General features: G+C 46.8%; 1 protein-coding gene across 1 annotated transcript in view; it reads left to right on the top strand.

Moving 5' to 3' along the window:
* Positions 1-21,027, top strand: part of LOC144827999 (fibrocystin-L-like) — a 1,093,512-nt gene that overhangs the window by 702,053 nt on the left and 370,432 nt on the right. Inside the window, exon 43 of the mRNA XM_078686146.1 lies at positions 16,598-16,754. Within this exon, the coding sequence (XP_078542272.1) occupies positions 16,598-16,754 (157 nt within the window). The remainder of the gene's footprint in view (positions 1-16,597; positions 16,755-21,027) is intronic.

The following is a 21,027-nucleotide window of genomic DNA, read 5'->3' as shown; positions in this document are numbered from 1 at the left end:
GGAACTGTGTCTTGATTACACAATGGAAGAGTACATTGCTGATTTTACATCAGTATACTCCCTTCGAAGTGGTGCCACTAACTCTGTGCATGGCATTCCTACGACACATGTCTGGTGTCCCCTGCTGACTACAGCATTAGGCCTCCACAATGGACAAGGAGGTCACACAATTGGAACTGAGTCGTGATCATGCATTGGCATAGTACACCCTTTATGGCAGATTTAATCTCACTGTACCCCCTCCGACAGGGGGCTGCAACCATGTGCTTGGCACCCCAACAACACATGGCTGTGAGCCCACATGGATTACTGCTCCCAGCCTATCCTGCGCTCAAGTAGGACACAGAATTGGAACAGGACATCTGTCATTCAAAGGCAGAGTAAAAATTATTGCACACAAGGAGAAGCGTAAGAGGAAGTTGTGGTTCAGTCAGGAAGGAAATAAGGACCATCGTTACGGAGGTGATCGAATACTACCGACAATTGCTCAGGTGTCACTAACTCGCAAGACAACGACACGTGGCAGTGTGCTCTTGCTGACCGCTGCCTCCGGCCTACACTGCAGTCAAGTAGGTCACACACAATATGTACTGTTTTTCTACCACACAACGGAATAAAGAAATCAAAATTGAGGAGTCTTGCTTGTGTTATTGTTTGGATTTGAACATGTTTTATCGCTGGTATTTTGTGGTGCACCTGTGCTTATGTTTAAATTGTTGAGTTCCTGCTGGAACTAGCACTGTGATGGTGGGTGCCACTCAATGTGAACACGTTTCCCTATGATGATAGAAAGGGAATTTATTATTAGAGTAACTATAGGTTAGGTGCTGACACTAAGAAGGTTCCACTGTCTATTCGGGCTTGTTAGGTCACACACAATGTTAAATTCAACCTTGATTTATTTATGGTAGACTTGATGTCATTGTACAGGCATCATCGCAGCCTGCTTTCCCTTTCAGCCCCGGTGCCACTAAGTCTGTTCCCTGAGACCTAAGACACTTTCTGGTTGGACTCTGGTGGTGACTGGGTCCATGGACTTGGGGTTGTCATCGCCATCATGTCAGTAAAACAGACTTTGTTGCGAAAAATATGCTGTGGCATTCCACTCCTCCATTTGCTGCTTCCGGACAGCATCCACCCTCTGCATCGTGGCCTGGGGGACACCTTCCACTGTCCCCCGCAACCCTCCGCCACATCTACCTTGGACATCGATGAGGACCCGCTCAGGTCGCATGGCTTATCTGACTGCACCGCAAGTCACCGTCCCGTGGCGGGAGGCCTGTGCCGGTCACAGAGTATCCAGGGCCACTAACTTTGTGCTGGTCAAGTCCTGGAACCATTTTTCTGATGTATTGGATGACCTCTGTGATGGTGGTCTTGGGGTCATCAACGCCATGTGTCTGTGGCCCTGCGCTGTCCGCTACCTTCGTCCTCAACTGCTACCCAGCAGGCCTCACACAGCAAAATGAGTACTGACCGGACCGGCCCTGACATCGCATCACCACAGGAGGCACACGCCACCACCGCCAGGACCAGCTCCTTTCGCCGAATGCCAGTGTTGGAACGGTCATACAGGCAGACTAATGGAGTTGCTTGCAACTGTTGTGGATGCCATCTTCTGCCTGGTCCCCTGCTCAGCACTCCGGGTGCACCACAAATCATCGTGCATTACTGGTTTTTTTCTTATGTGCTGTGGAAAGTACATGCTGCAAGGTCAGCTCAGGCAGTTTGGGAGACCTGTGACAACCATGATGAAGATGATGCAGGTGCCATCCCCCCTCCACCCCCCCCGCTGCATCATGAGAGTCCCAAAGGGACACAATCCTGGACACTTTTATTCACATGAGTGCGCTCAGCTCTGGCGCCCCAAACTTAGCGCACTGCAACTCTCGGACACGTCTGTTTGCTCATTGGGTGCCCTCTGGACTTACTCCAGATACCTCCATGATGCTCCGCAGTTGTCCCTATAATGCTAGTGTTGTCTGTTTCCGTATTCATAGTGTTCACTGTTGTATTTGTTGCCCCCTGAGGGCTGGCTTCCACTCATTCCACACACATCCAGCACAGGTGTCACTGTACATGTGGCCCTGCTAATAAAGGGGCCGGGCGCACATGACCGTAGCCAGTTCAACATAATGTCTGCGTGTGTCCCTCTGGTCTTGTTATATGCATGAGGGCCCTGGGCCCTACGAAATGACATTGTGCAGTGTACAGCGGATGCAGACATTTCAATGCAGGCAGCTGGTTAGAGCATGGATATGTAGCTTTGTCGTCACTCAATTCGTCGTACTCAGAGCCGACGTGGGTGTGTGACTGATATGTTCGTGCCCCTGGGCATGGTTCTGTACTAGGACTGTGTATCTGCATGTGTCACTATGGCAGTGTGGGTCTCCTTTGTGGGGTGTAGGTGGTCCCTGAAGGGTTATGGACATCCACGTATGTGTTCTTGTTTTTCCTTCTATGGTTTCGGACCACACCCGCACCTGTTAGGCCACCTCCTTTTGGCGTTTGAACACCTGGTATTGGGGTGCCATGTGTGGGTCGGTGAAGTGCTGTGAGCCAGCCGTGCTTCATGCTGTGTGGTCTGTTGTAGGTGCTGGGTTCTCCTCTAAGTAGCTTGTCTGTCCTGGTCCTGGTGGTGGGTTGCGTGGGATGTCCACGGGCTGTTCTAGTGCGTCGGTGTCGAAGGTGTGGTGGTCGTCTCCCGCATCACTGATGTGTTGTCTGGTCTGCTCTGCTGGAGGTGTTGTTTGTCCCTCTGCAATGTGAAGGGGTGATGCATGTTGACATTGTGTTGACATTTATGTTGGCGCCTTGTTCTTGTAGACATGCAGACTGTGTGACAATGTACATTGTGACAGTTTGGGCGGTGCTGGCAATTTGAGTTGAGACAGTGGACATTTGGCCTACATGACTGATGTGACGTTGTACCCGTATATATGCATGTAACTGTTCCCTGCTCTGTCCAATGTGATTGTGCTGTTTCTGCGCATGGGCGGACCCAGTTGTGTCCCTTGTTCTGCAGTGCGGATGTTGCAGTTTGTTTGTGCCACATTGTCATGGGATGTGCTGTGATTGCTATTAGAGTATGCTGCAGTGTGCCAAGGGGATGGGGGCCATGTCCCTGGGTAATTGTGGGTGTGCAGTGTGCTACACAATGTTGTGCATGTGTGCAATTGTGCCCATCTCCTCCCATCCCCCCAGTCCCTGTTGGATCTTGACCCTGTTGTTGTGTCAGGTTCTGTTGAGCTGTGTCTGTACTCCTACCTCCTTGCACCGTCTCCACACTAATGAGTGACCTCCATTTCCTCCAGCTCCTACTCTGGTGCAGGACTCCTACCTCCTGTTGCCGTTGCTTCCTTCCTGTTGGCAGCGGCTATGGGCCTGGTTTAGTTTTTCACATCATGCCAGCGCCTCTTGGCCTCCTCCATTGGCCTCCTCTACACTCAGGCTGCATTCACGGTAGTCTGATTGTGTGTCATTTGCTGGTTATGTTTTGTGACCTCCGTGACACTGGTCTTGTTTTCCTGCGGACTGCACCCTGTCTTCCTCTCCCTCTTCTCCTTGGCTTTTTCCCACCAGAGGCGTTGGATTTGCAGGGCTGCCGCTGGTTTTCGCATCTTTTTGTATCAAGCTTGGTCTTATCGCAGCTTTTTGGGTGTTCGTGTTTCACATTTTTGCGGCGTGGCGTTGATTTTATCGCGGCAATTTGATGCTTTATTTGGTGACTATCGTATGGTACCGCCTTAGTGTGAATTCCACATTGGCACTGGGATATGTTTCTGCGATAGGCTGCAATGTGTAAAGTTGCATTTGCGTTTTTTGGTGTTGTTTAGCACACGTTCTTGTGAATATACACCTGAGTTGTTTAGGTTGACAGCCATGTTGCGTTTCTTATAAAGAGGTAGTCAGCGAAGAGTTGAACATTATTGATCAAACTGATGGGTGTTAGTTACTGATTGGTGATCTGAATGGGTCCTCCTTACAGAGTGATCTGAATCAAACCACCAGTGTTTTGGTAAATAGTGACATATATGAGATGATCCCAGCAGCTCTACCGCACAATGTGCAGTCAAGAGAGGGTTTATAATATACTCCTTGGCAGCGCCCTCTATCTTTGGGTGCAGTAAAGGCGAATTGACCTTTTGAGTTCATAGAGGTGTTATTAAAAAGAGGGGCTGGATGATGGCAGCTCTTCCGCCCAAGGGTGTAACAGTGGGTGCAGTAGGGACTTCTGCATCTTTTTTGAAGGTATACAAATAAAGGCCGAGTAGAAGAGTATTGCTGTCGACGTACCATTCGTTTGTGTGTTGAAAGGCACAACAATACATTGGTATCATGGTGTGGTGCGTGATCAGTGATAAAATAGTTGGCACCCTTGTGATACAGTATTATGAACACGTAATATGTATGTGACTGACTCACCCAATGGTGATAGTTGAGAAGTATTATCACACTGTTTCCCTTGCAGTGGTATAAACTCACATTGCTATTTGTGTCATTCCATAGTCTGGCATATTTCTTTGTGACCCGAGCTGGGTTGATGCATGTTGGAGTCTGCATTTTTTCCTAAATAGTTCCTATATGTACAATTAAAAAGGCTGAGTGTTTTAGTTGCTTCATTCTTGTTACAGCAATGCAATAGGTCTCGCATTTGCAACAGTTTGAGCTCTTGGCATTGTAAATAGACAATGCCTTTTATATATGTCTTGGTTTTTAAAACATAAATAAAAGGCATTATCATTTACAATGCCAATAACAAACTCACGCAAATGCGAGACCTATAGCATTGTAAATGCTTGTTGAATTTGGGCTCTCGACCAGTGACCTTTGGTACTATTGTCAGTTGTTTCACTGCACTGGAACCACTTCTGGCCCTCCCCCCATGGATCTACCCCAATCCCCCCTCCTTGGTTACCTACGGGCCCTGGGTCAATATCAGGGAGTGGTGTCTGGTCTTTATTGGGTTCTCATAAAAATTCTCTATTCCCTTCTGACCCTTACTGTGACTAGATTATACTTGCAACCACTCCTAGAGAAAGCCTATGAGCCTGATGACTGGGCACCATACTCCTCGACCACGACAGAGTTCTCCGAAAATCCCTCCTGAAATTCTTGTATTTCAGGATCTTCAACAACTGGTACTGGTCCCCATGTAAAAACTCAGATGGACAAAGCTACTGCCCCACAACATCTGTTTTAATGCGGATTGCTGTGACCAGGACCAAATTTTATGATCCTGCCTGGCTCTTTCAAACTTTTTGGATCAAGTGTAGGACCTACTCAGGAGATGTAATGGAGCAACAATCCTGCTGTCCCCCTATCTAGCCCTCCTCTACAACGTCTCAGACCTTCCCGACCTGATGCCCACAAGCATATATATTTGACTGCCTCCTTAGCCAAGGCTAAACTCTGCATTCTTCGCCATTGGTGGTAACCCACTCTGCCCTCATGCTGAATGGAGGCTTGAACTTCTCCTAGTTGCTACTAATCACATCTAAAATAAACGTTCAGTTGCACAACTTCGAGGCAGTGTGGGGCCCCTTCCTCCCTAACTTGACCCATTTGGGTGACGCCATGTTAACACTTCCATTGCCCTACCCACCTTTTTCCGTCTCCTATGCTCTGACACATACCAGTTCAGCGCCTGTCTCCCATAGGCAGGTTTGCTTAGTGTGGGCCAGAGGTCACTCAACTACCATTCCTGTTGGACGACCGCTGCCATTCCCGAAGAGATTCCACTTTGCTCCTCACTTCCAACATGCCCCTGCAACCCTTTCCCTTCCTTAGAGCATTCCAAAAGGGCAATCTCCACGTGAGGGGATAAATCCCCTACAGTTGCATTGCCCGGAGAACCAAATCTAGGACATTGGACACCTCTTTTTGTAGGTCTCGGCATCGAGACCTATTGCAGCCGAGTTCGGTCTCAAGGGAGACAGATCTGGGCACGCGCGTCGATTTAACATCATGGACGCGCATGCCCAGCCTCCCGGCGCCGTGCACATCTCCTGTCTGTCCAACATTCACACAGCGCCTCTCTCAATCACGCACGCAGCCCCCCTGAACACACACACAGACACGCACATGCACATATACACACATGCACATACATACATACATGCATACACACACACACACACCCGCCCCCCCTACAACGAATCCCCACTCACCGCATCGACGTCCTCAGTCGCCCCTCCTGACTTCTGCAGCCACCGCGAGACAACCGTGACGCTCCCGAACTTCCGGTTTCGGGACGTGAGCGCTCACGGCTTGTTTAAGATTGGGCTTTGGCTGCACGCTGGCCTGTTGAATGTTTCCTGCAGAGGGCAGTGCGGTACCTTCGTTAAGAAACGGAATTTCGCCGCAAGTTCAACTATTAGTCATCATTATACTCAAGGTCGGAGTTGTAGACCGTGGTCCTATCATAGCACGATAACTGCGTAGGTACTGTCAGGTGATGATTACCTGTCCTCCTTTAATTTGACTGGCAAGACGCACACACTTCTGCGTAGGCTTCTTACTTCTTATGGTAGAGTATTGGCACTTTTATGAAGCAACAGGTTACCTGTTACAGTGCCAGTCCCTACTTTGTGCCAGTGGTTGATAGCGGGTCCACAGCACTTACTTTAGGGAGACGATTCTCTGATAGCAAAGCCGTCAGGGTGGTGTTACAGCACCCCCAAAATAAGCATGCTGGATTTCCGAAAGTGAATGAACGCTAAACATGCCTTTACATTTAGCTTTTATCTTGTTGCATTTGCAAAGCGTTCAAAGATAGGGGTCAAATGTCAGGTTATGTCTTCTGACAAAATGCTTCTCATTTTTGTAAAAGGGATATTGATTTTTACTTATCATCTTATGACTGCAAACTGAAAAGATTTTATAAAGTGACCTATGTCACAATATTGCTGTGGTATAGGGAGTATGAAAGGAAAGGCGGTAGGGTGCCCATTTTTTTCCTAACTTGCAACAAGATTTAAATATCTGTAAATGGACTGTACCATTATTTCACGATACACTAGCAGCAAGGAAAGCTCAAATGAGGCACATTTTTATAGTTGTGAAGTGTAATGGAACAAAGATTTTAATATGATCAAAACGAACCGAGACACTTGGTGATACGCAAATGATGAATATACACTGAAACCCGTTTTCCACTATTATCATTTGTGCTTTATATATGGTTTTATCAATACAACTGTACGTCTATGCAAATTTATTGGTCATTTCAATTGAAAATGTGATGTCTGTAAATGACACTGAGCAGATACACCATTGTTTAGTAATACCTTTACGAAAGTGTCCTCCAAATGACTCAACCCCCCTCACACAAACTACACCTTACCTCTACCCTGCTGAATGGGTGTGACCGATTTGTTACACTTGTTTTATTAGATCTCGGCAGCGAGACCTATTGTTGTTAAAATGCCTCCCAAGGGAGACAGACAGGTGCACCAGCCGCTTAGGGTATGTGGACGCGCTTTGCGCGCATGCGCACAAACACAGCGTTACTGAAGGCCAAAGGCACTCACAAACACGCATACACACAGCACACACACACACACCGCCGCCGCCGCCCTTCCCCCCACACACACACACGCCGCCGCCTCTCCCCCACAATTAAGCCCCACTTACCGCATCAGCGGCCTCAGCCGCCACTCCTGAACGTCTGCTGCCACCGCGGGGGCTTCTCGGATAAGAATGCAGAACTGAATGAGATCCCTCGACTCTGGGAGCACCCTGCAGATCCGAAGCGTCCGCCATCCATGAGGTCGCTGTAACTGCGGCCTGCATCGGGCCTCGGGCCGGTCCACACCGTGCGGGCTCCTGGTCCTCTCGGGCAGGGGCGGCGCACTGCTGTGCAGGTGTGCATGCCCCTGGCGACCTTCACGCCTACTGCGCTCACTTCATCCCTATGTGAGGCAGAAGGTGAGTGTGAGTGCAGAGTGCGCTGAGTGCAGAGTGTGAAGTAGTGAGTGCAGAGTGAGGTTGCAGAGTGTGAGTGCAGAGTGAGTGTGCAGAGTGCAGAGTAGTGAGTGCAGAGTGTGAGTGCAGAGTGAGTGTGAAGAGTGAGTGTGCAGAGTAGTGAGTGCAGAGTAGTGAGTGCAGAGTAGTGAGTGCAGAGTAGTGAGTGCAGAGTGAGTGTGCAGAGTGAGTGTGCAGAGTAGTGGGTGCAGAGTGCAGAGTAGTGAGTGCAGAGTGTGAGTGTGCAGAGTACAGAGTAGTGAGTGCAGAGTAGTGAGTGCAGAGTGCAGAGTAGTGAGTGCAGAGTACAGAGTGCAGAGTGCAGAGTAGTGAGTGCAGAGTGAGTGTGCAAAGTGTGAGTGCAGAGTGAGGTGCAGAGTGCAGAGTGAGTGTGCAGAGTACAGAGTAGTGGGTGTAGAGTAGTGAGTGCAGAGTGCAGAGTAGTGAGTGCAGAGTAGTGAGTGCAGAGTAGTGAGTGTGCAGAGTAGTGAGTGTGCAGAGTAGTGAGTGTGCAGAGTAGTGAGTGTGCAGAGTGCAGAGTGCAGAGTGAGTGTGCAGAGTAGTGAGTGTGCAGAGTGAGTGTGCAGAGTGAGTGTGCAGAGTAGTGAGTGCAGTGTTGTGAGTGCAGAGTAGTGAGTGCAGAGTAGTGAATGTAGAGTAGTGAGTGCAGAGTAGTGAGTGCAGAGTAGTGAGTGTAGAGTGCAGAGTAGTGAGTGCAGAGTAGTGAGTGCAGAGTAGTGAGTGCAGAGTAGTGAGTGTGCAGAGTAGTGAGTGTGCAGAGTAGTGAGTGTGCAGAGTGCAGAGTGCAGAGTGCAGAGTAGTGAGTGTGCAGAGTGAGTGTGCAGAGTAGTGAGTGCAGAGTTGTGAGTGCAGAGTAGTGAGTGCAGAGTAGTGAGTGCAGAGTGCAGAGTAGTGAGTGCAGAGTAGTGAGTGCAGAGTAGTGAGTGCAGAGTGCAGAGTGCAGAGTAGTGAGTGCAGAGTGCAGAGTAGTGAGTAAAGAGTAGTGAGTGCACAGTAGTGAGTGCAGAGTGCAGAGTAGTGAGTGCAGAGTGCAGAGTAGTGAGTGCAGAGTACAGAGTAGTGAGTGCAGAGTAGTGAGTGCAGAGTGGTGAGTGCAGAATGGTGAGTTCAGAATGGTGAGTGCAGAGTAGTGAGTGCAGAGTAGTGAGTGCAGAGTGCAGAGTGGTGAGTGCAGAGTGGTGAGTGCAGAGTGGAGAGTGCAGAGTGCAGAGTACAGAGTGAAGAGTGCAGAGTGTGAGTGCAGAGTGCAGAGTGTGAGTGCAGAGTGCAGAGTGAGTGTGCAGAGTGCAGAGTGAGTGTGCAGAGTGCAGAGTAGTGAGTGCAGAGTAGTGAGTGCAGAGTAGTGAGTGCAGAGTAGTGAGTGCAGAGTAGTGAGTGCAGAGTAGTGAGTCCAGAGTAGTGAGTGCAGAGTGCAGAGTGGTGAGTGCAGAGTGGTGAGTGCAGAATGTTGAGTGCAGAGTGGTGAGTGCAGAGTGGTGAGTGCAGAGTGGTGAGTGCAGAGTAGTGAGTGCAGAGTGCAGAGTAGTGAGTGCAGAGTGCAAAGTAGTGAGTGCAGAGTAGTGAGTGCAGAGTGCAGAGTAGTGAGTGCAGAGTGCAGAGTAGTGAGTGCAGAGTGCAGAGTAGCGAGTGCAGAGTAGTGAGTGCAGAGTACAGAGTAGTGAGTGCAGAGTGGTGAGTGCAGAGTGGTGAGTGCAGAGTGGTGAGTGCAGAGTGGTGAGTGCAGAGTGCAGAGTAGTGAGTGTAGAGTAGTGAGTGCAGAGTGCAGAGTAGTGAGTGTAGAGTGGTGAGTGCAGAGTGCAGAGTAGTGAGTGCAGAGTAGTGAGTGCAGAGTAGTGAGTGCAGAGTAGTGAGTGCAGAGTAGTGAGTGCAGAGTAGTGAGTGCAGAGTGCAGAGTAGTGAGTGCAGAGTAGTGAGTGCAGAGTGAGTGTGCAGAGTGGTGAGTGCAGAGTGCAGAGTGTGAGTGCAGAGTGTGAGTGCAGAGTGTGAGTGCAGAGTGTGAGTGCATAGTGTGAGTGCAGAGTGAGAGTGCAGAGTGAGTATGCAGAGTGCAGAGTAGTGAGAGCAGAGTAGTGAGTGCAGAGTGCAGAGTAGTGAGTGCAGAGTGCAGAGTAGTGAGTGCAGAGTGCACAGTAGTGAGTGCAGAGTAGTGAGTGCAGAGTGCAGAGTAGTGAGTGCAGAGTGCAGAGTAGTGAATGCAGAGTGCAGAGTAGTGAGTGCAGAGTAGTGAGTGCAGAGTAGTGAGTGCAGAGTAGTGAGTGCAGAGTAGTGAGTGCAGAGTAGTGAGTGCAGAGTAGTGAGTGCAGAGTGCAGAGTAGTGAGTGCAGAGTAGTGAGTGCAGAGTAGTGAGTGCAGAGTAGTGAGTGCAGAGTAGTGAGTGCAGAGTGCAGAGTAATGAGTGAAGAGTGCAGAGTGGTGATTGCAGAGTGCAGAGTAATGAGTGCAGAGTGCAGAGTGGTGAGTGCATAGTGGTGAGTGCAGAGTGCAGAGTTCAGAGTGGTGAGTGCAGAGTGGTGAGTGCAGAGTGCAGAGTAGTGAGTGCAGAGTAGTGAGTGCAGAGTAGTGAGTGCAGAGTAGTGAGTGAGTGCAGAGTAGTGAGTGCAGAGTGGTGAGTGCAGAGTGGTGAGTGCAGAGTGCAGAGTGCAGAGTAGTGAGTGCAGAGTAGTGAGTGCAGAGTAGTGAGTGAGTGCAGAGTAGTGAGTGAGTGCAGAGTAGTGAGTGCAGAGTGCAGAGTAGTGAGTGCAGAGTAGTGAGTGCAGAGTAGTGAGTGAGTGCAGAGTAGTGAGTGAGTGCAGAGTAGTGAGTGCAGAGTAGTGAGTGCAGAGTAGTGAGTGCAGAGTGGTGAGTGCAGAGTGCAGAGTAGTGAGTGCAGAGCAGTGAGTGCAGAGTAGTGAGTGCAGAGTAGTGAGTGCAGAGTGGTAAGTGCAGAGTGCAGAGTAGTGAGTGCAGAGTGCAGAGTAGTGAGGGCAGAGTGCAGAGTGGTGAGTGCAGAGTGGTGAGTGCAGAGTAGTGAGTGCAGAGTAGTGAGTGCAGAGTAGTGAGTGCAGAGTAGTGAGTAAATGCAGAGTAGTGAGTGCAGAGTAGTGAGTGCAGAGTAGTGAGTGCAGAGTGGTGAGTGCAGAGTGGAGTAGTGAGTGCAGAGTAGTGAGTGCAGAGTGGTGAGTGCAGAGTGCAGAGTAGTGAGTGCAGAGTAGTGAGTGCAGAGTAGTGAGTGCAGAGTAGTGAGTGAGTGAAGAGTAGTGAGTGAGTGCAGAGTAGTGAGTGAGTGCAGAGTAGTGAGTGCAGAGTAGTGAGTGCAGAGTAGTGAGTGCAGAGTGGTGAGTGCAGAGTAGTGAGTGCAGAGTGCAGAGTAGTGAGTGCAGAGTGCAGAGTAGTGAGTGCAGAGTAGTGAGTGCAGAGTAGTGAGTGCAGAGTGGTGAGTGCCGAGTGCAAAGTAGTGAGTGCAGAGTGCAGAGTAGTGAGTGCAGAGTGCAGAGTAGTGAGTGCAGAGTAGCGAGTGCAGAGTAGTGAGTGCAGAGTAGTGAGTGCAGAGTAGTGAGTGCAGAGTAGTCAGTGCAGAGTGGTGAGTGCAGAGTGGTGAGTGCAGAGTTGTGAGTGCAGAGTAGTGAGTGCAGAGTGCAGAGTAGTGAGTACAGAGTGCAGAGTAGTGAGTGCAGAGTGCAGAGTAGTGAGTGCAGAGTGCAGAGTAGTGAGTGCAGAGTAGTGAGTGCAGAGTAGTGAGTGCAGAGTAGTGAGTGCAGAGTGGTGAGTGCAGAGTGGTGAGTGCAGAGTGGTGAGTGCACAGTGGTGAGTGCAGAGTAGTGAGTGCAGTGTAGTGAGTGCAGAGTAGTGAGTGCAGAGTAGTGAGTGTGCAGAGTAGTGAGTGCAGAGTGCAGAGTAGTGAGTGCAGAGTAGTGAATGCAGAGTAGTGAGTGCAGAGTAGTGAGTGCAGAGTAGTGAGTGCAGAGTAGTGAGTGCAGAGTAGTGAGTGCAGAGTGCAGAGTAGTGAGTGCAGAGTGCAGAGTAGTAAGTGCAGAGTAGTGAGTGCAGAGTAGTGAGTGCAGAGTAGTGAGTGCAGAGTGGTGAGTGCAGAGTGGTGAGTGCAGAGTAGTGAGTGCAGAGTGGTGAGTGCAGAGTGGTGAGTGCAGAGTGGTGAGTGCAGAGTAGTGAGTGCAGAGTAGTGAGTGCAGAGTAGTGAGTGCAGAGTAGTGAGTGCAGACCAGTGAGTGCAGACCAGTGAGTGCAGACCAATGAGTGCAGAGTAGTGAGTGCAGAGTAGTGAGTGCAGAGTAGTGAGAGCAGAGTGCAGAGTTGTGAGTGCAGAGTTGTGAGTGCAGAGTTGTGAGTGCAGAGTAGTGAGTGCAGAGTAGTGAGTGCAGAGTAGTGAGTGCAGAGTGCAGAGTAGTGAGTGCAGAGTGCAGAGTAGTGAGTGCAGAGTGCAGAGTAGTGAGTTCAGAGTAGTGAGTGCAGAGTAGTGAGGGCAGAGTACTGAGTGCAGAGTACTGAGTGCAGAGTGCAGAGTAGTGAGTGCAGAGTGCAGAGTAGGGAGTGAAGAGCAGTGAGTGCAGAGTGCAGAGCAGTGATTTCAGAGTGCAGAGCAGTGAGTGCAGAGTGCAGAGCAGTGAGTGCAGAGTGCAGAGCAGTGAGTGCAGAGTTCAGAGCAGTGAGTGCAGAGTGCAGAGTAGTGAGTGCAGAGTAGTGAGTGCAGAGTAGTGGGTGCAGAGTAGTGAGTGCAGAGTGCAGAGTAGTGAGTGCAGAGTAGTGAGTGCAGAGTGCAGAGTAGTGAGTGCAGAGTAGTGAGTGCAGAGTGCAGAGTAGTGAGTGCAGAGTGCAGAGTATTGAGTGCAGAGTAGTGAGTGCAGAGTAGTGAGTGCAGAGTAGTGAGCGCAGAGTGGTGAGCGCAGAGTGGTGAGTGCAGAGTAGTGAGTGCAGAGTAGTGAGTTCAGAGTGGTGAGTGCAGAGTAGTGAGATCAGAGTAGTGAGTGCAGAGTAGTGAGTGCAGAGTAGTGAGTGCAGAGTGCAGAGTAGTGAGTGCAGAGTAGTGAGTGCAGAGTAGTGAGTGAAGAGTTGTGAGTGCAGAGTTGTGAGTGCAGAGTAGTGAGTGCATAGTGCAGAGTAGTGAGTGCAGAGTAGTGAGTGCAGAGTGTAGAGTAGTGAGTGCGGAGTAGTGAGTGCAGAGTAGTGAGTGCAGAGTGTAGAGTAGTGAGTGCAGAGTAGTGAGTGCAGAATGTAGAGTAGTGAGTGCAGAGTAGTGAGTGCAGAGCAGTGAGTGCAGAGTGCAGAGTAGTGAGTGCAGAGTGCAGAGTAGTGAGTGCAGAGTGCAGAGTAGTGAGTGAAGAGCAGTGAGTGCAGAGCAGTGATTTCAGAGTCCAGAGCAGTGAGTGAAGAGCAGTGAGTGCAGAGCAGTGATTTCAGAGTGCAGAGCAGTGAGTGCAGAGTGCAGAGCAGTGAGTGCAGAGCAGTGAGTGCAGAGCAGTGAGTGCAGAGTGCAGAGTGCAGAGTGCAGAGTGCAGACTGCAGAGTTGTGAGTGCAGAGTATTGAGAGCAGAGTGCAGAGTTGTGAGTGCAGAGTATTGAGAGCAGAGTGCAGAGTTGTGAGTGCAGAGTATTGAGAGCAGAGTGCAGAGTTGTGAGTGCAGAGTATTGAGAGCAGAGTGCAGAGTTGTGAGTGCAGAGTATTGAGAGCAGAGTGCAGAGTTGTGAGTGCAGAGTTGTGAGTGCAGAGTAGTGAGTGCAGAGTAGTGAGTGCAGAGTAGTGAGCGCAGAGTAGTGAGTGCAGAGTAGTGAGTGTGTAGAGTAGTGAGTGTGTAGAGTAGTGAGTGTGTAGAGTAGTGAGTGTGTAGAGTAGTGAGTGTGTAGAGTAGTGAGTGTGTAGAGTATTGAGTGCAGAGTAGTGAGTGCAGAGTAGTGAGTGCAGAGTAGTGAGTGCAGAGTGTGTGTGAGTGAGTGTGCAGAGCAGTGAGTGCAGGTGCAGAGTGGTGTGTGCTGTTGAGTGCAGAGTGCTGTGTATTGGTAATGTAAATGACAATGCCATTTATTTATGATTTAAAGAAAAAAAAGAAATGTCATGAGCAATGCAAATAGCTCTACCTTTAATGATGCCGAGACCATTGCATTGTAAATGCTTGTCCTATCTTAGTATTCATGTGCCCTTTCAGACCAGGCTGCACGTCTGTTGTACTGTCCACCAAACTTTAGCTGACGGCCCTGGATGTAATAGGTATTGCTCATGTGCGAGTATCTCTTTCCCAGTTCTGTATGCTGTTTCTAATAAAATCTAATACAAAAAAGTCTTGCAAAAAAGAATAGAAAAACAAGTTACTTACCTTTGGTAATTCTCATTCTGGTGGTTTCCTCTTTGCTCGCCAGTCTTCCCGTTCCATCGAGTGGCTTCTAGGACATCTAAAACAAAGGTCCCAATTTAGAGATCATCAAACTGTCTCAGACGATTCGTTCTATTCTCTGCGACTGAGGGTGCGGAAGTAGAAGGATAGTTTAAACTGATGTCAGCTCGTATAGGCAGCCCTTATTTACAGCTCCTCTTCAGGCCCTTATATACGCCGCTCACCTACAGCACTTCTGGAGCAGTACAGAAACAACGCAGAGCCACATGACACCACTTGGCTGCATGAAGGAGCGTTGCTGAAGACTTCCATGGATTCAGTCTGGTGCCTGGGGATATTCTAAAGGTGATTCATCTGTGGCTTGTAGAACATGCACCAGAAGGGAAAATAAGGAAAGTAACTTGTTCACTTAGTTCTTAACACAGTAACATATCTGTCTCCTGTCATTAGTTTTTTGAATGTTCACATACGTTTTTAATAAGCTTACTTCATAAACTTGCATGTAGCGTGATGTCAGTATTTTTTCCAGATGAGTTGGTATAGGGCATCACAAGGATTCACATGATAGCTAATTGGTAGTCATTAAAGACCATCTAGTTTTGGTGAGATGTGATATAATGTGTGGACTTTAACCATATTACCAAGAGCCATATTCGATAAAATATTCAGTTGTACTGATATGATGTTAGGGTTCCTCAGTTTCAAGACATTGCCATTTATTTTTTCAACAGCTGCATAAATTAATACTTGGCGCCGGGTGCTGGCAAACAATTTAAAGAAACGTAATTGTTGGAACTGATATCCTTTGACTTGTTTTCCCACAAACATTTTGCTTTCAAAGTTCCAGTTTTTTTTTGTTTGTTTTTTTAGCATCAGAACACAATGCACTTTACCACTGCTAACCAGTGCTAAAGGTGCTTATGCTCACTACCTAAAATATGGTAACATTGACTTACAATTGATTGGTATATTTAATTTACGTATACGTCCCTAGTAAAGTGTTATACCATCTACCAGGACGTGTAAATCAAATGCTATTAGTGGGCATTTAAAAAGAACAATTGACAGAACATTAAACAATATCAAACATTCACCCCCGTACAGATATCTGGGCCTAAATCCATCGTTTTGTGCTCCCCATGCCATTCCAATTTAAACCCAGTCATATGCAAATCAGGCTTGACTCTATTCCCATTTGGAACAGTCCAGGCCGAGCTGCCAGGCCAGGTCCTCCCTGGACTGGAAACCAGCATTCTAGGACCAGTTTCGGGGTTTCACCCCTCCTCAGCCAGGCTAGGTTGACTCCAGTGACATGGAAAGCACGGGACCTGCATCTGGGCATACCAGTCCCGCTTAGGCTGACAAATGCAAAAGGAACAATTGATGGACGAGATGTTGAACAATATCAAACATTCACCCCCAGTATAGAGATCTGATCAACTTAAGTATCCCCTTAAAACATGTTTCAGGCCTGCCACTGCAGCTTGTGTATGAATGAGACCATAGAGACTGCACATACCCCAAAACCTGTTTTCAGGTCTGGATAACAATATCTAAAACATTTTTATTAAATAAGCAACTAAATAAATCCAAGCAAAATCTTAGGAAAGAGAAGTCTTCAGAAAGCTGCTGCAAAAGTGTAGCACAACCTCCACCTGTGTGATGACCAGTCTTGATTGAGACCTTCTCGAGACCGAGAATAAGTCTTGGCTAACATCAAAGAAGAATTTCTCACCACCCTTGAAGAGGGACAGCCTGAGGTTCAACCGGAGGCTTAGATGCTGCTTTGCCTTAAGGCTGACAGGTCTAACTGGACCTCTGTCACAAATGTTTTTTGCACATTGAATTTGCAGCATTGCGAACACTTTCATGTGTGTTTCGGGTGATTTTTTTGAGGGTTAAGGCGGGCCAGAGGCATCAAAGGGTTAAACCCATGTCTATGGGAAAAAGTGTTCATACATATGTTACTGTCAGGCCGATGTAATCGCTTTTTTTTAACATGTACTTTAAAATAGTCGGGATAACAGCCACACGACAGCTTCATGTCAAACGTTTCAAAGTGAGACCTCTTGGAAGAACAACTTTTCTACATAATAAACTGAGTCAGACAATTCAAATATGCAAACTGCTTTGTTGGTCTTAAAATCGTGTTTCAAACCCTTAGAATTCCTCCGAAAAGCAATGGATTCTTAAATATGAGCATTAAGAGACACTTTTTCATCAGTGAAAAGATGTACAGTGATTTCAGAGGCTCAGCGCTGTTGATGTCAGAGTGTTCCTTATTTTTGCAGCTCGAATACTGAGGATGTTGACGTCACCATCGCAGGGGGTACATGTGATGTTCTGTCTGCAAACAACACGCACATCATCTGCAGGACGGCTGCACACTCTCCCTCTCAGCGGACAAAAGTGAAGGTCAACATCGGTGGCAAAGGAATGGCAAAGCTGGTAATGGCAACACTACTTCTCCACGCTGGCTGTAGGGACAAGAAATACTGATTTGTTCCTATGAATCTCGTTTTTGATTTACAGTTAGGAACAAAACATAAACGTTGCAAAATCCTTCTTCAGAGTTTTTCATCAGGGTTCCACATTTAAATTTGCAGGTCTCATGCAGTTAATGTAGTGCAGCTTTTGAATCTACTATTCCTTCTCATCAATGTCCACTGTCATATTTACCCCAATAGCATTATCATTTATTTAACAGTGATTTCACATTCCTACTACTGCTGATAATCATCCTATCTGATAAATGGTCCAGTGAGCAAGAGTCGTATCATGAATGCTGACTTTACATCCCCCATACCTACCACAAGTCTATGCATCCCTTGACCTAAACCATTCTCAAATAAACGGTATACAACCTTTACAACGCAACTTTTACAACGCACTACCATTACAACTAAACGTTTACAATGCAACATCCATTACAACGCATGCATTTACAACGCAGTCATTACAACGCATGACACTACAACGCACACCACGACAACGCATGCCATTACAACGTAGTCATTACAACGCATACCATTACAACGCATAGCATTACAACACATAGTACCCTTACACTATCCAACACTTACCCTACTGTTGCACCCCCTGGAGTTAGAATAGTAATTTTTACCCCGACACTATCCAACACTTACCCTACTGTTGCACCCCCTGGAGTTAGAATAGTAATTTTTACCCCTACACTATCCAACACTTACCTTACATGCAATGCAATGTAATGCGTTGTAATGGTATGCGTTTTAAATGTAGTATGCGTTGTAGTGGAATGCGTTGTAAAGGTAGTTTCAAAGAATTCGTTGAAATGGCATGCGTTGTAATGGTGTGCGTTGTAATGGATGTTGCGGTGTAAATAATGCGTTGTAAAGGTAGGCGTTGTAAAAGTATGCGTTGTAACGTCATACATCCCAAATAAACACATCCTTGTGATGAATTTGTTACTTTTGTAATTGAGAACATGCAAAGAAGGCTTCAATTGGTGACACTATCAACATTCAACCTAACACATCAGAAAGTATACTTATCACCTTCGTCCAAAAGCTCCCCAACACCTCATAGCTCCACCATAGAGCTACAAAAGAACCTGATTCAGGCCTGGTCCCAGGTAATTTATCAGAAATTTCAGAGATGAGTGTGTGTAACAATAGACGTGCCAAGTAGGCCGAATGAACACATTTGTAATTATTGGATTTACATTGAGCATTTTCAGTGGCTGTTCAGGTCAGCACTCTTTTGTGTATTGGTAAGTTGTGTCCACAGATCAGCATCCCACCGTGATCTTAATACATTCAGTCACACGTTGGATACTGGCATGCAAAATTGATAGATTTCAGTTATAGGTTTACGCCGCTCACTCACCTGGATCTACTGTTGAGTTACCTTATGCACGTTCGATTTAACAGATGATGTCGACCAACTCATATGAAATCTGCTTGTCATTCTGTTTGTTTCATAAAATGTATGTCTCTGATGTAAAAGGTATGTACCTTCAGTTGCAAAATTGCTGGTGGATACATCATTTTAGTGCAAATTATTCATCTTTAAAAATCTAAATGTCTAAATAGCCAGGAAAAGGTATGAGATCCGATGCCACGAACTTGCAACTAGAGGCTCCAGCCATGACTCCGCCCACCTAACGTGATGTCAACTGTGTATATATAGTTTACAACCAGTATGCTGGTGTACGTTTCTGAACGTTTGTGCCCCCAGCAGGGCATGCCAAGAAACATGAGAGCTTTAATTACATTGAAAAATACAACTCACAATTAATGCGAATACCTTGAAATATTTTTCTTTTTGACACTAACTGGTCAGAGGAGGATGGATGGTGTTGAGGAATCAACAGGAAGAATATGTATTCTCCAGAAATATTTGTAAGAAACTTAAGTAGCTCTTGCTTCTGATGACTACCTTTTCCTGAACATTCTTCACCTTAAGAATGATCCCAAATCAAGACCTTCTGCGAGGTGGGAATGAGTAGTGTTGATTAATCAAAGAAGTCTGGAAGCACAGTCCTGGCAATGTACCCATAATTTCTTGCTTGGGCTGGGAGGTAGTAATGGTTAGCAAATGTATGTGGATATAACAATGTAGCCACCTGGTAGATATCAGCCATCAGAACATCTTTGGTGGTAACAGTCAGAACGGTCATGGTCCAATTGGAGTGGGCACAAATGTCTCCTAGAGGGTGTTTCTCTGCCGTGATGAAACTGATTTTGATACAGAGGATGTCCTGATGAGACATGGTGTTTTTGATCACAGACTTGCCTTGGCTCTGGCAACCTACATAAGCAGATGATCATCCACTCTCTTCTGTTGAGTATGGTCGAGAAACATCAGACCACATATGTGGGGACCTAACAGTCTATGCAGTCGCTGCTCCTCCATGGGATGAGAGGAAGAGATTAAAGTTTGAAAAGTGATAGACTGGGCCATATAAAAGTCTGAAACCATCTTGAACAGGAAAGATGGACTGGAACACAGTCCAACCTTTTTGGATATATAACCGAAAGGGACACAAATTTAAGGGACCTAAAGTTCTCCAACAATATGAGCTAAAGTTATTGCTACTAGAAATGCTATACTCAAAATAAGAAGCAGGACAACTGTGCTTCAAAAACAACTGTGCATCAACACGAAAGGGGATGCCATCAAAGTAGTCAAGACAGGATGTAAATCCCACTGACAAGTAGTACAGGGAAAGAGGTATAGCATACCTTTCAGAAAACATGCTGCCTAAATTGACCTAAAAAATGATGGCAGAATTGAAAGATACATGAAAGTTGACAGGGCAGGCATGTAAAACTTGACTGTAGACACTGTTAGCTCTTGCTGTGAAGTTGAAGTTTAAAGTAATCAAAGTAGTCCAACTCACAGCACTACAGAGTGACCCACTTAAATAGATTTAGTAGCAAGTTTTTTAACAGCCAAGATGACCGCTTCATCTTCATCTTCATCACTGAGATGAAAGGACTCTAGCTGGCTCTGCTCAATCTCCAAGTGTCCATCCACTGTATTTGCTGTTTGGAGTGGAGGACCTGATCATTCTGCTGCAATAGATGGTCCATAGTGCGTGGGCGAAGAAGAGGCAACTCAAGGAGGAGTGTTAACAGATTAGTGTACTTAGTCATTCATGCTGTGTCTAAGGTGATCAGGATCACCTGTGCCCAAACCTTTATCATCTTCCACAAGACTTTCAATAGAAGAGGTATAGGTGCAAAGATAAACTACAGGCCCAAGACCAGATGAAACTGAAGATACCCCCCAGGTAACTATCCAGAAAAAAGTGTAATGTACAAAACTGAATGTACATTACCAGTCTGGGAAAGATCACCTCTGTTGCTTTGGGCTGTAGTTTCCACACATGGCCATTCAATGAGATACAACTGAGAGGAGCCGCTGTTGTGTTGAGGGAACCTGCTATCAGGAATATTCCCTATCACTACATCCAGTTCCTTAAAGAGAATTGCCTCCCAACATGGGGTACACAATCCCATCCTGCCTGCTAGTAATATTATGTATGAAGGTGGTGTTTTACAAAAATATCTGAATAGCACTTCCTGGTATGGAAGTGAGAAAAGCTGTAATGGCAATGCGGACATCCCACAACTCAGAACTAATTAATATACAGACACTGCTTTATGATGGTCGAACATAATACATCTGTACCATCCTGTCACTTAGCTGGATTACCCAGCCCAGAGAGGAGGTATATAGCAGCTTGCACTTAAGAAAGTTTGAATTGACAACAAACCTTGAGATTGGAGAGATCCATAACCAGTGCTGGTCCAAACTGTCAACTGGAATACATGTACCTGAGCTGAGAATCATTCTTACTGTTGGATCCACTTCCTTGGCAGGGACCAGTGCAGGGGTCATCATCTATCATGTGGTGTACAGAAGCAACAGAATGGACAAGAATATGAAGCTGATCATATATATGACTTATAACACTAGGAGATGCATTTGAATTAGAAATCTCTGAATCATTTCCTGAATATCCATGATCCTATGAGGCGGATCAAATGCCAAATGTACTAAATGAAGGAGTCAGAGCAATTTAAAATATTTTTGGTCTGCAACATACCCTTCCTTTCCTGAAACAAAAAGTATGTTTGATCATAAGTTGTGTGCGCCATGTAAAGTATGCCACCTGTAACCGAGAGAAATACTGGCCTGGAGTATTCATTCTGACTGGACCCAGAATGTTGAT

This window comes from Lissotriton helveticus, chromosome 4_1 (genome assembly GCF_964261635.1).
Source record: "Lissotriton helveticus chromosome 4_1, aLisHel1.1, whole genome shotgun sequence".
NCBI classification, from domain to species: Eukaryota; Metazoa; Chordata; class Amphibia; order Caudata; family Salamandridae; genus Lissotriton; species Lissotriton helveticus.
Note: the sequence above shows the minus strand (reverse complement) of the source record. Positions and strands in the feature narration are given on the sequence as shown.